The 13829-nt window shown below is 47.2% G+C and overlaps 1 protein-coding gene across 1 annotated transcript in view; it reads right to left on the bottom strand.

Annotated features, from left to right (window-relative positions):
• TUT4 (terminal uridylyl transferase 4) overlaps positions 1-13829 on the bottom strand; it is a 424536-nt gene that overhangs the window by 42762 nt on the left and 367945 nt on the right. The window contains exon 29 of the mRNA XM_063938888.1: positions 3990-4151. Coding sequence (XP_063794958.1) covers positions 3990-4151 — 162 coding nt within the window. The remainder of the gene's footprint in view (positions 1-3989; positions 4152-13829) is intronic.

Here is a 13829-nt window from a genome sequence, read left to right on the forward strand (position 1 = left end):
GTGAGAGCTTTGTAAGTGAGTGTGAGAAGTTTGAATTGGATTCTGAAAGGGAAGGGAAGCCAGTGGAGGGCCTGTAGGAGAGGGGAGGTAGACGTAGTGCGTTTGGTGAGGAAGATGAGCCGGGCAGCAGCATTGAGGATAGATTGGAGTGGAGAAAGGTAATTGTCAGGGAGGCCAGTTAGGAGGAGATTACAGTAGTCCAGTCTGGAAATAATCAGTGAGTGAATAATGATCTTAGTGGCATCCTGGGTGAGAAAAGGTCTGATTCTAGAAATGTTTTTGAGATGAAAATGACAGGTTTGTGAGAGGTGCTGAATGTGTGGTTTGAAGGAGAGGGAGGAGTCAAGGATTACGCCAAGACAGCGTACTTGGGGGCTAGGGGAGATAGTCGTGCCATCAATGGATAATGAGATTGTGGGAGGTGAGGCTGTGCGGGAGGGTGGGAAGATGATCAGCTCAGTCTTAGACATGTTGAGTTTAAGAAAGCGCTGAGACATCCAGGACGAGATAGCAGAAAGACAGTTTGAGGTCCGAGTGAGGAGAGCCGTGGAGAGATCAGGGGAGGAGAGATAGATTTGAGTGTCATCAGCATAGAGGTGGTATTGGAAGTTAAAAGAACTAATGAGTTCACCTAAATAGGACGTATAGAGAGAGAAAAGGAGAGGACCAAGAACAGAGCCTTGGGGGACACCAACAGTTAGTGGAAGTGGGGGGGAGATAGCATCATGAGAGGAGACAGAGATGGAACGATCAGAGAGGTAGGAGGACAGCCAGGAGAGGGCAGTATCACGCAGACCAAGAGAGTGAAGGATTTGCAGAAGGAGAGGGTGGTCCACAGTGTCAAAAGCAGCAGAGAGGTCAAGAAGAATAAGCAGAGAGTAGTGGCCCTTAGATTTGGCTACATGGAGGTCATTGCAGACTTTTGTGAGGGCAGTTTCAGTGGAGTGGAGAGAACGGAAACCAGACTGGAATGGGTCAAGCAGTGAGTGAGAGGAAAGAAAGGCAGTGAGGCGATTATAGACAATACGCTCAAGAAGTTTGGAGGCAAAGGGGAGGAGAGAGATGGGTCGATAGTTGGAGAGAGTGTTAGGATCAAGGGTAGGTTTTTTAAGAATAGGGGAGACAAGAGCATGCTTGAAGGCAGAGGGGACAGTGCCTGATGAAAGGGAGAGATTGAGAAGGTGGGCAAGATGGGAACAGGCAGAAGGAGAGAGGTAGCGGAGGAGGTGGGAGGGGATAGGGTCGAGCGGTGAGGTTGTGGGGGGGGAGGAACGGATGAGGGCCATGACTTCCTCGCCAGATACATGGTAGAAAGATGTCAGAGTTGGTAAGAGGGAAGGGGAGGGGTGGCAAGGGATGGGTGGTCTGGTGGGATGTGATATCCTGACGTATGGAGTCAATCTTGGATGTGAAATAAGTGGCAAAGTCAAGAGCAGACAATGAGGAAGGGAGAGGAGGTGGTGGTGGGCAGAGGAGGGAGTTAACAGTGGCAAAGAGGCGCCTGGGGTTGGAAGACTGTGTAGAAATGAGGATTTTGAAGTATGATTGTTTAGCGAGGGAAAGGGCAGTACTGAAGGATGAGTGCATGAATTTGAAATGGAGGAAGTCTGCCTTAGAGCGTGATTTCCTCCACTGTCGCTCAGCAGTACGTGAGCATTTTTGTAGATATCTGGTGCATTTGGTGTGCCAGGGTTGAGGTGTTGATTTGCGAGGGTGAATAGTGGTTGGTGGAGCGACAGAGTCAAGAGCAGAAGTAAGAGATGCATTGTATAGGGATGTGGCTTGTTCAGGGCATGTGAGAGAGAGAAGAGGAGAGAGAAGTGAGTCGAACAGGGAGGAAAGGAATGTGGTGTCAATAGCCTCAATGTTACGTTTAGTGATGGTAGCCTTAGGAGGTAGAGATGGGGAAGTCGAGAGAGATAGGTTAAAGGAGAGCAGGTGATGGTCAGAGAGGGGAAAAGGGGAATTGGAGTAATCAGAAATATCACAGCGGTGAGTGAAAACCAGATCCAGTGAGCTCCCGTTCCATGGGAGGGTGAGGAGGTCCACTGGGAGAGACCAAGTGAAGAGGTGAGGTTAAGGAGTTTAGAGGCAGGTGATTTTGTGGGGTTATTGATAGGGATGTTGAAATCACCTAGAATAATGGAGGGAATGTCAGAAGAGAGGAAGTGAGGAAGCCAGGAAGCAAAGTTGTCGAGGAATTTGGAGGAAATGCCAGGTGGACGGTAAATTACAGCAACTCGAAGATTAGTAGGTTGGTAGAGGCGTATTGCATGGACCTCAAATGTAGAGAATGTAAGAGAAGGTTCTGGAGGTATAAGTTGGTATGTGTAGCTTGAGGGTAAAAGAATCCCAACACCACCCCCATGGCGACCCCTGGGTCGGGGTGTGTGAGAATGTGAGGCCCCCAGCAGAGAGAGCAGCAGGAGAAGTGGTGTCATGAGGAGTAATCCAGGTTTCAGTAATGGCCAGGAGGTGCAGGGAGTTGGAAATGAAAAGGTCATGAGTGGGGGCCAGTTTGTTGCAAATAGATCTGGCATTCCAGAGTGCACAGGATAGGGGGTATGAGTTTGTGGGAGAGATGTGAATGAGATTATCAGGATTGCTGTAGCGTTGAGGTAGGAGTAATTTGGAAGGAGAAGATAAAGAGGGTGTGATGATGGTGCTGGGGCCTTGGCTAGGAAGGGAGACTGCATGCGTGAAACAGGGAGGGAGTGCAGTTTGATACTGGTGGAGGAGAGGTGAGGAGACAGGCAGAGGAGGGAGAGAGCAGGGTTGAGTGGTGGGGTATAAGTGGTGTGAAGGGGCAGAAGTGAATTGCAGTGGGGAAACAGAAGAGGGGTAGGGAGGCAGACAGAGGAGAGGAGAGAGCATGAGATGTAGGAGACTGGGAGAGAGGGATAGAGGTGGTAACAGGGGACAGAATAAAGGATTAGAAAGACAATGAGTAATGGGGGTTGCCAGCCTGGCCATAGTGTGGATGGGGTGTAAACTGGTAGTAAAATGAGAATAGGAGGAGGAGTGGTGGCTGTATGAGAGAGCAGTGAAGTTTGCAGAAAGAAATACGATTTGCAAGTATTTAAAATGATGTTAATATCTACAGATTACCAGTAAATTAAATATTTGCTGATGTTAGATGGAAAATTACACAGTGTTGGGCTGGCAAACCACAAGTCAGTGTTACTTCATCAAATATGCTTCTCAATAAAACATTTGTTTTCCAGGTATTTGCAGGGTCAGAGTAAAAGTTGTATTGCAGGTGTTTTTGCAGAAAGTGAGTGTATACATTAGAGTGTATACATTAGAGTGTATACATTAGAGTGTATGCTTGATTTCCTTCTGTAGCACTCAGCTATGTGGGAGCATTTGTGAAGTTAGCGGGTGGGTTTAGTGCTGGAGGGGCCTGGGAGAGAGAAAGTGGTGTCACCGGCCAGAGCCAGGCTTCAGTAATAGCACAGTTTGAGGGACTCAGAGATAAAACATCAATGGATGAAGGCCAGTTTGTTACAGAACATTCCAGAAGGCACAGGAGAAAGGGCGGACGTGACATGGGGTATGGGAATGAGGCTGACAATGAGCTCAGATGGTTCCGGGAGTAAGAAGGTGAATGAGATGGGAAGAGAGATGATCATAGAATATGATTGTTCTCATGTGTGCGCTTCATCAATAGTGTCTTTCACATAGAGATACAGTAGATAGAAAGCTATAGACATATAGATAGATAAATAGATAGATAGATAGAAAGCTATAGACATATAGATAGATAAATAGATAGATAGAAAGCTATAGATAAATAGATAGATAGATAGATAGACATATAGATAGATAGATAGATATGATAGATATGAGACAGACAGAGACAGATGGATATGACATAGATAGATAGATAGATAGATAGATAGATAGATAGATATGAGACAGACAGAGACAGATGGATATGACATAGATAGATAGAGATATATAATAGGTAGACAGCCAGCACACGTCACCTGGAGAATAGTACGTCTTGGAATGAAAGCCAGGAGGTCCCTGCTGCAGGAAGTTCTGGGGTAAGGGGTAAGGCCATGATCCTGGAATCAGAGGGTAATGAGGCTGGGTATTGCGCTCCCAGGGAGGTGATGGTTTCCCAAACTGTGCTGGATATCCCTGATCTGCACAACACAGCAAACAAAACATCAGCGGTTACTAAGTCATTCTACACACATTACAAAGGTAAGATACAGTTGCAAAAATGAATATAAATATGTTGCTGCATATATAAGAGGTTACATTTATGTCCCAACTGCAATGTAACCAATCTTACTTCTCACACCTGACCTTACAATTCAACTGCGCTATTTTTACAATGGTAATATCAAAATGGAACAGTTGTTAATGCAAATCAATGAATCAGTCTACGAAGTGTTGTACAGTATACCTACCGGGCTCACATGGTGCTGGATTACAGTACAGAACACCTACCGGGCTCACATGGTGCTGGATTACAGTACAGTATACCTACCGGGCTCACATGGTGCTGGATTACAGTACAGTATACCTACCGGGCTCACATGGTGCTGGATTACAGTACAGTATACCTACCGGGCTCACATGGTGCTGGATTACAGTACAGAACACCTACTGGGCTCACATGGTGCTGGATTACAGTACAGAACACCTACCGGGCTCACATGGTGCTGGATTACAGTACAGTATATCTACCGGGCTCACATGGTGCTGGATTACAGTACAGTATACCTACCGGGCTCACATGGTGCTGGATTACAGTACAGTATACCTACCGGGCTCACATGGTGCTGGATTACAGTACAGTATACCTACCGGGCTCATATGGTGCTGGATTACAGTACAGTATACCTACCGGGCTCACATGGTGCTGGATTACAGTACAGTATACCTACCGGGCTCACATGGTGCTGGATTACAGTACAGTATACCTACCGGGCTCATATGGTGCTGGATTACAGTACAGTATACCTACCGGGCTCACATGGTGCTGGATTACAGTACAGTATACCTACCGGGCTCACATGGTGCTGGATTACAGTACAGTATACCTACCGGGCTCATATGGTGCTGGATTACAGTACAGTATACCTACCGGGCTCACATGGTGCTGGATTACAGTACAGTATACCTACCGTGCTCACATGGTGCTGGATTACAGTACAGAACACCTACCGGGCTCACATGGTGCTGGATTACAGTACAGAACACCTACCGGGCTCACATGGTGCTGGATTACAGTACAGAACACCTACCGGGCTCACATGGTGCTGGATTACAGTACAGTATACCTACCGGGCTCACATGGTGCTGGATTACAGTACAGAACACCTACCGTGCTCACATGGTGCTGGATTACAGTACAGAACACCTCCCGGGCTCAAATGGTGCTGGATTACAGTACAGAACACCTACCGGGCTCACATGGTGCTGGATTACAGTACAGTATACCTACCGGGCTCACATGGTGCTGGATTACAGTACAGAACACCTACTGTGCTCACATGGTGCTGGATTACAGTACAGAACACCTACTGGGCTCAAATGGTGCTGGATTACAGTACAGAACACCTACCGGGCTCACATGGTGCTGGATTACAGTACAGTATACCTACCGGGCTCACATGGTGCTGGATTACAGTACAGTATACCTACCGGGCTCACATGGTGCTGGATTACAGTACAGAACACCTACCGGGCTCACATGGTGCTGGATTACAGTACAGGGGTAATTTAGGAAGAGCCGGATTGGTCTGCCACAAATTCCCAACAATCCACTCACTTTTATTTTCTAAAAACTGCCTCCTCAGGGGTTTGCTGTATCACCAGTGCACAGGAGAGAAGTTACGTATGGAAACCAATCAGCTGTTAATGGTCATTGTATAGAATGTACTTGATAAATGCTGCCTCAAAGCTGATTTGTTGCGATGAACAAACTTCTTCACTCTGTACACTGATGATGCATCAACTCCACCTAGATCTACACTAGGAGAACTCACCCCTGCCAGAGCCTAGATGCGTTTATCACACCGGATCCTGACATCACTCCAAATGCCGACGCCAGAATCCTGACATCACTCCAAATGCCGACGCCAGAATCCTGACTGCAAGTATGCCAGGCCGGGTTTGGGTTATACCGTGGGATGGGGGTGTAGAGGTGTGGGGGGAGGCTAACAGTTTAGGCACTAGGGGGAGGGTTAGGGGATGGGCACTAAAAAGGGGAGGTTAGAGTTAGGTTTATGGGGGGGGGGCAGGGTTGGGCTACGGGGATGGGAGGGGGGCAGGGTTGGGCTACGGGGATGGGAGGGGCAGGTTTAGGCAGTTATGGTTAGGCTGCGGGGGGCAGGGAGGGTTGGGGTTAAGCATCATGTAGAGAGGGGTAGAGGGTAAGTGTACTGAACCCCTGTTGAGATTCTGATCATCGGGATGCTGCTGTCGGTCTTCTGACTGCCGACATCCCGACCGCCAATTACCATATGTATTCTCCAGAGCTACTGTGATAACTGACAGGAGGGAGCTGAGTTACAGACTCCGCCTGCACCGCTGTTCTACAAGCAGTGACATCATAGCGAATGCCAACGTCAGGACAAGATGCAGGTCGTCCCTGGCATGGAATCTCGTGAGTTGCACTAGCTAAATTGAGGGGGCGTGTCGGGCACCAGAGTGAAGAAATCAGAAGATAAAGGGGGTAATTCAGATCTCATCTCTGGGCTGCCCTGCGATCAGATAGTCGCTGCCTACAGGAGGAGGGGAAAAGCCTATGCAAGTGTACGATCGCTTCTGTAGCAGAGCTGCACAAAAATCAGTTTGTGTAGTCTCTGCGCAGCCCAGGACTTACTCAGCTGCTGCGATGGATTCCTGCTGATCGGGGCCGAAGCGGACGTCAGACACTCTCCCTAAAAACGCCCGAGCCCGCCTGCGTTTTTCTGGACATTGCTGGAAAACGGTCAGGTGCCGCCCACAAACGGTCACTTCCTGTCAATCCCCTTGCAATCGCCCATCCCATCGCTAGGTGCCGATGCCTGTCGCTGTTGTGCAACGCGCCGGTGCATTGCGGCTCACACGCATGAGCAGTTCAGATCGGAAAATGCACAGCAGCGATCAGATCTGAATTACTCCCAAAGTATAAAGGCATACCCATACCAATGCACGCTGAAAAGCTGAAGATGGGGCAGAATTCCTGCACAGTTCACACATCAATCACTGGAAAGAAGAAAATACTTTTGCACAGGGATTTTTGTACAAAATTGTGGAGGTTTGAGACAAGATTCAAATTTTACAATCACAAATCTCTAATTTCCACTTAGGTATCTGAACTATGTTAAATATAATTAGAGAATCATCAAAGGATTTATCCATCATCTCACAACACTCCGATGGAGGAAGACTATAAGATACGACTATGTATACAATGCCCAATCTCAACAAGGAAATGTGGTTTCCAGATCACAGATGTTTCTTCTATTCGCAGGAACGGACTACTTTACCATCTGACTGTCACCCCTCCGCGTCTACAGACATTAAAATCATTCATGGTTTCAACCTAAAGTGTTGTAAAAATGTCATAGAAATCAGGAGATTGTAAGTCCTGATCTTTCAGATTGACAGTTGTCTCTACTAGATGTAGTCAGAGCATTCCAATGTTTCCTCAATACATGCAGTTCCAATAGGCGTTCCTAGGTGCTGGCTACAGCTGGCAGGCGTGTAGGTGTCAGGCCTTGCGTCGGAAAACGTAGTCCCTCTGACACAGGCAGACAAATGCTGTTGGACATTCTGAGCAGCCATATTCGGGCTGCTGGTGCGCATTTGTATGGACTAGTCTCAGTAGACAGCTCAATGTCTGCAGCATAAGCATCATTTCACAGTAGCGGCTGCAGCTGCTTACCATACACCTCTGAATCAGCCACTTCATCAGGCCAACCTCAGCACTTTACTGGGAGAGAACACTGCTGAATGTAGCGGCATAAATATTCTGACGTTCAGGTTTTAGCTCCCAGATCAAAAAATGCAAATATTGCAGGAACAAAGATGCTCTGCCAAAGAGACTTCCGTAGCAAACTGTAACTGCATCAGGTCCAGAAGGAAGGACTAAGCCGTTGTCATTTCTCCAGGTTCTAGAGTACGGATTGAAATTCATGTTTCAGCTGATCTTGACCAGAGGCCATGAAAAAGACGATGAAGGGTCCTGGCATTCATAGTTATCAATGTCCAATCAGGTGACACAAGGGTCAAATTATCCATAATTAACGGTCACTTTAGAGAATGACGTGTTTCCAGAGACAACCTGATGAACTGTTTGGTCAATCAGTGATGGGCTTTGGACTTATTCCTCAGAATATTTATTTGAAACTTATGTGACTAAAACCTCGTAATCTTTATCAATGTGAAATGTATAAAAAAGGCCTGGTTCAGATTTGCACACAATCAATCGATGGCTTCTGGTGATTGAATGTGCAAAACCCGTTCTTCATGTGTAGAAGGGTCTTGCGTTATTGCTCGCATTCCCCACTTAGCCGCTGCATGATTGGCTTCTTGGGGGGCAACTGCTACAGTTCTTCAAAACAGAGGCATGGGCCCCTTTTCTTTAGGTGTGACGGCCCAGGGTCTGCGTCGTCGGATGCAGACTTTCCGTACCCAGCTGTCTGAATCCGACGGCCAGTCTGAACAAGCTTCAGCTTAATCAGACTGACTGAGATCTGCTACCATCGCAAGTCACAACTGATGGTGATTTGATGCTGCGTTCTCAGATGTCACAGATGCATGCAGGAGGCATCTCCTACAGACGCTGCATTTGCATGTTGCATAGCCACTTACCTGCCAATGTACAATACCAGGTCCTGAGTACTCTGTTTACCAATGCCTACAGAGTCCTCATCTTGTTATCTGGAAGAAACCCCTTAAGCCAACCAGTATTCAACCACAAAGAAATCATCCTTTGTCTAGGAATAAGGTTTGGTTTGCGATAATTGAGAGTCTGACCATACTCTTCTAGGATACTAGTCATCTAAATAAAGGACACTTGACTGCAGCAAGGTAGACGAGCAGATCTTCAAAAAAGGCTCTTCAAAATTCAGGATGAGATCTTATCAAGGCTATAATTATCAACATCATTTTCCCAAGAACTCTAGTTGCTCTGGCAAGACCAATAGGGAGTACCCTGAACTGAAGATGGCCATCTTGTATTGCAAAACCTTTGTCGGGAACAATGAACTTCCCAAATTGGAATATGCGTCTAATTTTAATCCATGTTAAACATTTCATTTATTATTGATCTTAAGGACTCCATTTTGAATCAAACTATTTGAAGCCTAGTATTAAAAAATGTTTAAGGTTGGCGGATATGTTTTTGTCTGGCTTTTATACAAGAAAGAGGAGTGAGTACAAACCCTAATTGCTTAGTTCTACTGGAGAAATGAAGAGAGAAACCTGGTCCTTAACTGTCTACAAGCGAGACACTACTCTTTTTCCATTTGGAAGACCAAAGAGGTTCCAAAAGATCTACATGTAACCCTGCTCCAGACACAGACACACAGCAAATAATGTGATGGCAAACATTGGGCCCCGCCACAGCTCATGCAGTTTGTTTCTCTGCAGGTTTAGGTGTCCAGGTTTGCCCATCTCTCCTCAATCCCCATCTTGTAGAAGAGGAAGGCTGAGTGCTTTGGTTTCTGTTACCCGCTCTCAGGCCACACTGATAAAAGGAAGTCCAAAGGAGATAAAATTGTGCTTATTTAGATTTAAAAAGAGTAACTGGAAGAAAATTGTTTTTCACCTGGCTCCATGACTGCCTGCCAAGCACTCATCCAAATGAACTGCTCATTCAAGGAACTGCGTCCAAGGATCTAACCCTAAATCAGCAGTCCAGAATGTAAGCCACAGAACTCGTACAAAACCTATGTCCTGAAACTGATTAAAGATGCATCAATGGGAGCCTCAGTATCAGAAACTTTCCTGAAACCCATTACAGACTGAGAATTTGCCGGGTAAGCCGGATAACCTAGGTCCTTTCTCCATGTGAAAGGGTCTACATGGGTCCAAATTGCTGGAGCTTCGACACTGGTCACTACCAGGGTTATTCCCAGGTCCAACTCCGGTTGCTTGCTGTATGAAAGGGTTTTTCAACGCGGGCCATGCTTTAATGGAGCCGATTGGCGGATCAGGAGCGCCGACTCATGACTCATCAGCCTGTGACGTCCACTTTTGATGACTACATCAATTGCAGGTCTGACACGGGTTCTGTGTGAAAATGGTCGACCCGGGAATAGCCTGGGTCCAAGTGTGCAGTGTGAAAGGGGTACAGGAGCTAAAACCTGGGTCCAACCCGTATTTAAAAAGCTTGTAAAAAGCTGGGTCCAAGCCCCGGCTTCTGTCTGAAAAATAGGATCTTAATCACCTAACCTACCAGTAAATCCTTTTCTCGCAGTCCGTAGAGGATACTTGGGTCCACATTGGTACCATGGGGTATAGACGGGTCCACTAGGAGCCTTGGGCACTTTAAGAATTTAACAGTGTGGGCTGGCTCCTCCCTCTATGCCCCTCCTACTAGACTCAGTCTAGAAACTGTGCCCGAGGAGACGGACATATCCTGAGGAAGGATTTAACAGAGGTGAGATTTGAACCAGCACACACAAACAAGAGGAAAGCCACGCTAACCAAAACTGGACAGGAACAGCAACAGCTGAACCAACAATAATACTTAACGAAGTAACAGTGCAGGAAGAACGAAGCACCAGGAGGGCGCCCAGTATCCTCTACGGACTACGAGAAAAAGATTTACCGGTAGGTAATTAAAATCCTATTTTCTCTTACATCCTAGAGGATGCTGGGGTCCATATTAGTACCATGGGGATGTACCAAAGCTCCCAAACCGGGTGGGAGAGTGCTGAAGTTCCTGCAGAACAGATTTACCAAATTGAAGGTCCTCAGAGGCCAAAGTATCGAACTTGTAGAACTTAGCAAACGTGTTCGATCCTGACCAAGTATCAGCTCGGTAGAGCTGTAAAGCCGAGACACCACAGGCAGCAGCCCAGAAAGAACCCACCGACCTAGTAGAGTGGGCCTGTACAGATTTAGGAACCAGCAATCCTGCCGTAGAAAAAGCATGCTGAACAGTAAGCCTGATCCAGCGAGCAATAGACTGCTTTGAAACAGGACACCAACATTTTTTGGGATCATAGACAATAAACAGCGAGTCAGATTTTCTGTGACGAGCTGTCCGCTTCACATAGATCTTCAACGCCCTCACAACATCCAAGGACTTCTGAGCTAGAAGAGGTGTTGGTAAACACCGCAACCACAATAGGTTGATTGATAGGATACGCAGACACCACCTTTGGAAGAAATTGCTGACGAGTTCTGAGTTCAGCTCTATCCTCATGAAAAATCAAATAGGGGCTTTTGTGAGACAACACCCCCAATTCCAACACAAGCCTCGCCGAAGCCAAGGCCAACAGTGTGACGGTCTTCCACGTAAGAAACTTTACGTCAACCTCCTGTAAAGGCTCAAACCATTCAGATTGGAGAAACTGCAACACCACGTTGAGATCTTAAGGTGCCGTGGGAGGCACAAAAGTCGGTTGGATGTGCAGAACGCCTTTTAAGAACGTCTGAACCTCAGAGAGAGAAGCCAATTGTTTCTGGAAGAAAATGGACAAGGCCGAAAAAGCAGAAAACGTCCCAGTTGAAAGTCCACCGCGGGGAATTTCCTGAGTTCACACCAAGAAATATTTTTTTCTCCAAATACGGTGGTAATGTTTTGACGTTACCCCCTTCCTGGCCTGGATCAAGGTAGGAATAACCTTGTGCAGAATCCCTTTCTGGGCTAGAATCTGACGCAACTTCCATGCCGTCAAACATAGCCGCGGTAAGTCTCGGTAGACGAACGGCCTTTATTGCAGAAGGTCCTCTCGAAGAGGTAGAGGCCACGGATCCTCTAGGAGCATCTCCAGTAAGTCAGCGTACCAAGCCCTTCTTGGCCAATCCGGAGCAATGACATTTGCTTGAACTTTTTCCCTTTTTATTCTTTTGAGAATTCTGGGCATCAATGGGAGTGGTGGAAACACGTACACTTTCTAATAGACCCATGTAGTCACCAGAGCGTCCACCGCCACTGCCTGTGGGTCTCTCAACCTGGAACAGTACAGCTTGAGCTTCTGGTTGAGCCGAGAGGCCATCATGTCGACCTGTGAAGTTCCCCACCGACGTGTCAAGCACCCGAACACCTCCGGGTGGAGGACCCACTCTCCTGGGTGGAGATTGTGTCTGCTAAGGAAGTCCGCAGATTGTAGACAATGCCACAGCGTGTCTTTCTGTCCAGAGGAGAATCCGTGTTACCTCTGCCATTGCTGCTAGGCGCTTCGTTCCACCCTGTCGGTTTATGTACGTTACCGCCGACACATTGTGCGACTGAACCTGAATGGCCTGATCTTGAAGATGTGATGCCTGTAGAAGGGCGTTTTATATGGCCCTTAGTTCCAGAATGTTGATTAGAAGATTGGTTTCTTGGCTTGTTCATTTTCCATGGAACTGTTCCCACTGGGTGACAGCTCCTCAACCTCTGAGGCTTGCGTCCATGGTTAGCAGAATCCAATTTTGAATCCCGAACCTTTGGCCCTCTGTCAGGTGAGAAGTCTGAAGCTGCCACAGAATAGAAATCCTGGCTTTTGGAGACAGACGTATCCGCTGGTGCATGTGGAGAACCGGACCATTTGTCCAACAGACCCAGCTGGAAGGGCCTTGCGTGAAATATTCCGTACTGCAGCGCCTCGTAAGCGGCTACCATCTTCCCCAGAAGACAAATGCACAGACGCACAGATATCCGGGCTGGTCTTAGAACATCCCGCACCATCAACTGGGTTACCAAAGCCTTTTCCAACGGAAGGAATACTCTCTGTGCTTCCGTGTCCAGTATCATCCCCAGGAACGGAAGCCTCCTTGTCGGTTCCAGGTGAGATTTTGGCAGGTTCAGAATACAAATGTGAGCTTGGAGTAGTATAAAGGGCAATGCTGTCAAACAACCTCTCCCTGGATGGTGCTTTTATCAGCAGGTTGTCCAGGTACGGAATTATGTTCACTCCCTGTCTGCTGAGGAGGAACATCATCTCTGCCATTACCTTGGTGAACACCCGCGGTGCTGTTGAGAGCCCAAATGGCAGGGCCTGGAACTGGTAGTGACAGTCCTGCAATGCAAACCTTAGATAAGCCTGATGAGGCGGCCAGATCGGGATATGAAGGTACGCATCCTTGATATCCAGAGACATTAAGAATTCCCCTTCCTCCAGACCTGAGATCACCGCTCTCAGAGACTCCATCTTGAATTTAAACACCCGTAAATACGGGTTCAGTGATTTGAGGTTTAAAATGGGTCTTACCGAACCATCCGGTTTCTGAACCACAAACAGGTTGGAATAATAACCCTTGTTTTGCAGCTGAGGTGGAACTGGAACAATGACCTGAGTCTGTACCAGTTTTTTAATTGCTGCCTGCAAAGTCATACTTGCCTCTGGAGAAGCTGATAAGCCTGATTTGAAGAATCTGTGAGGTTGAAGTTCCTGAAACTCTAGTCTGCAGCCCTGGGTGATAAGATCTTTGACCCAGAGATCTACGCCTGATGTTGCCCATATGTGATTGAAGTATCGTAATCGGGCTCCCACCTGCCTGTTCTCCAGGCAGTGCGGTCCACCGTCATGCTGAAGGCTTTGCGGAAGCAGGCTAGAGGTTTGTTCCTGTGAACCTGCAGTTGAAGATTTTCTGTATTTACCTCTATTACCCTTGAAGGCAGTAGAAGCATCTTTTGATTTACCTTTGAACTTTGCTGTCCGAAA

Source organism: Pseudophryne corroboree, chromosome 9 (genome assembly GCF_028390025.1).
Source record: "Pseudophryne corroboree isolate aPseCor3 chromosome 9, aPseCor3.hap2, whole genome shotgun sequence".
In the NCBI taxonomy this organism is placed as follows: domain Eukaryota; kingdom Metazoa; phylum Chordata; class Amphibia; order Anura; family Myobatrachidae; genus Pseudophryne; species Pseudophryne corroboree.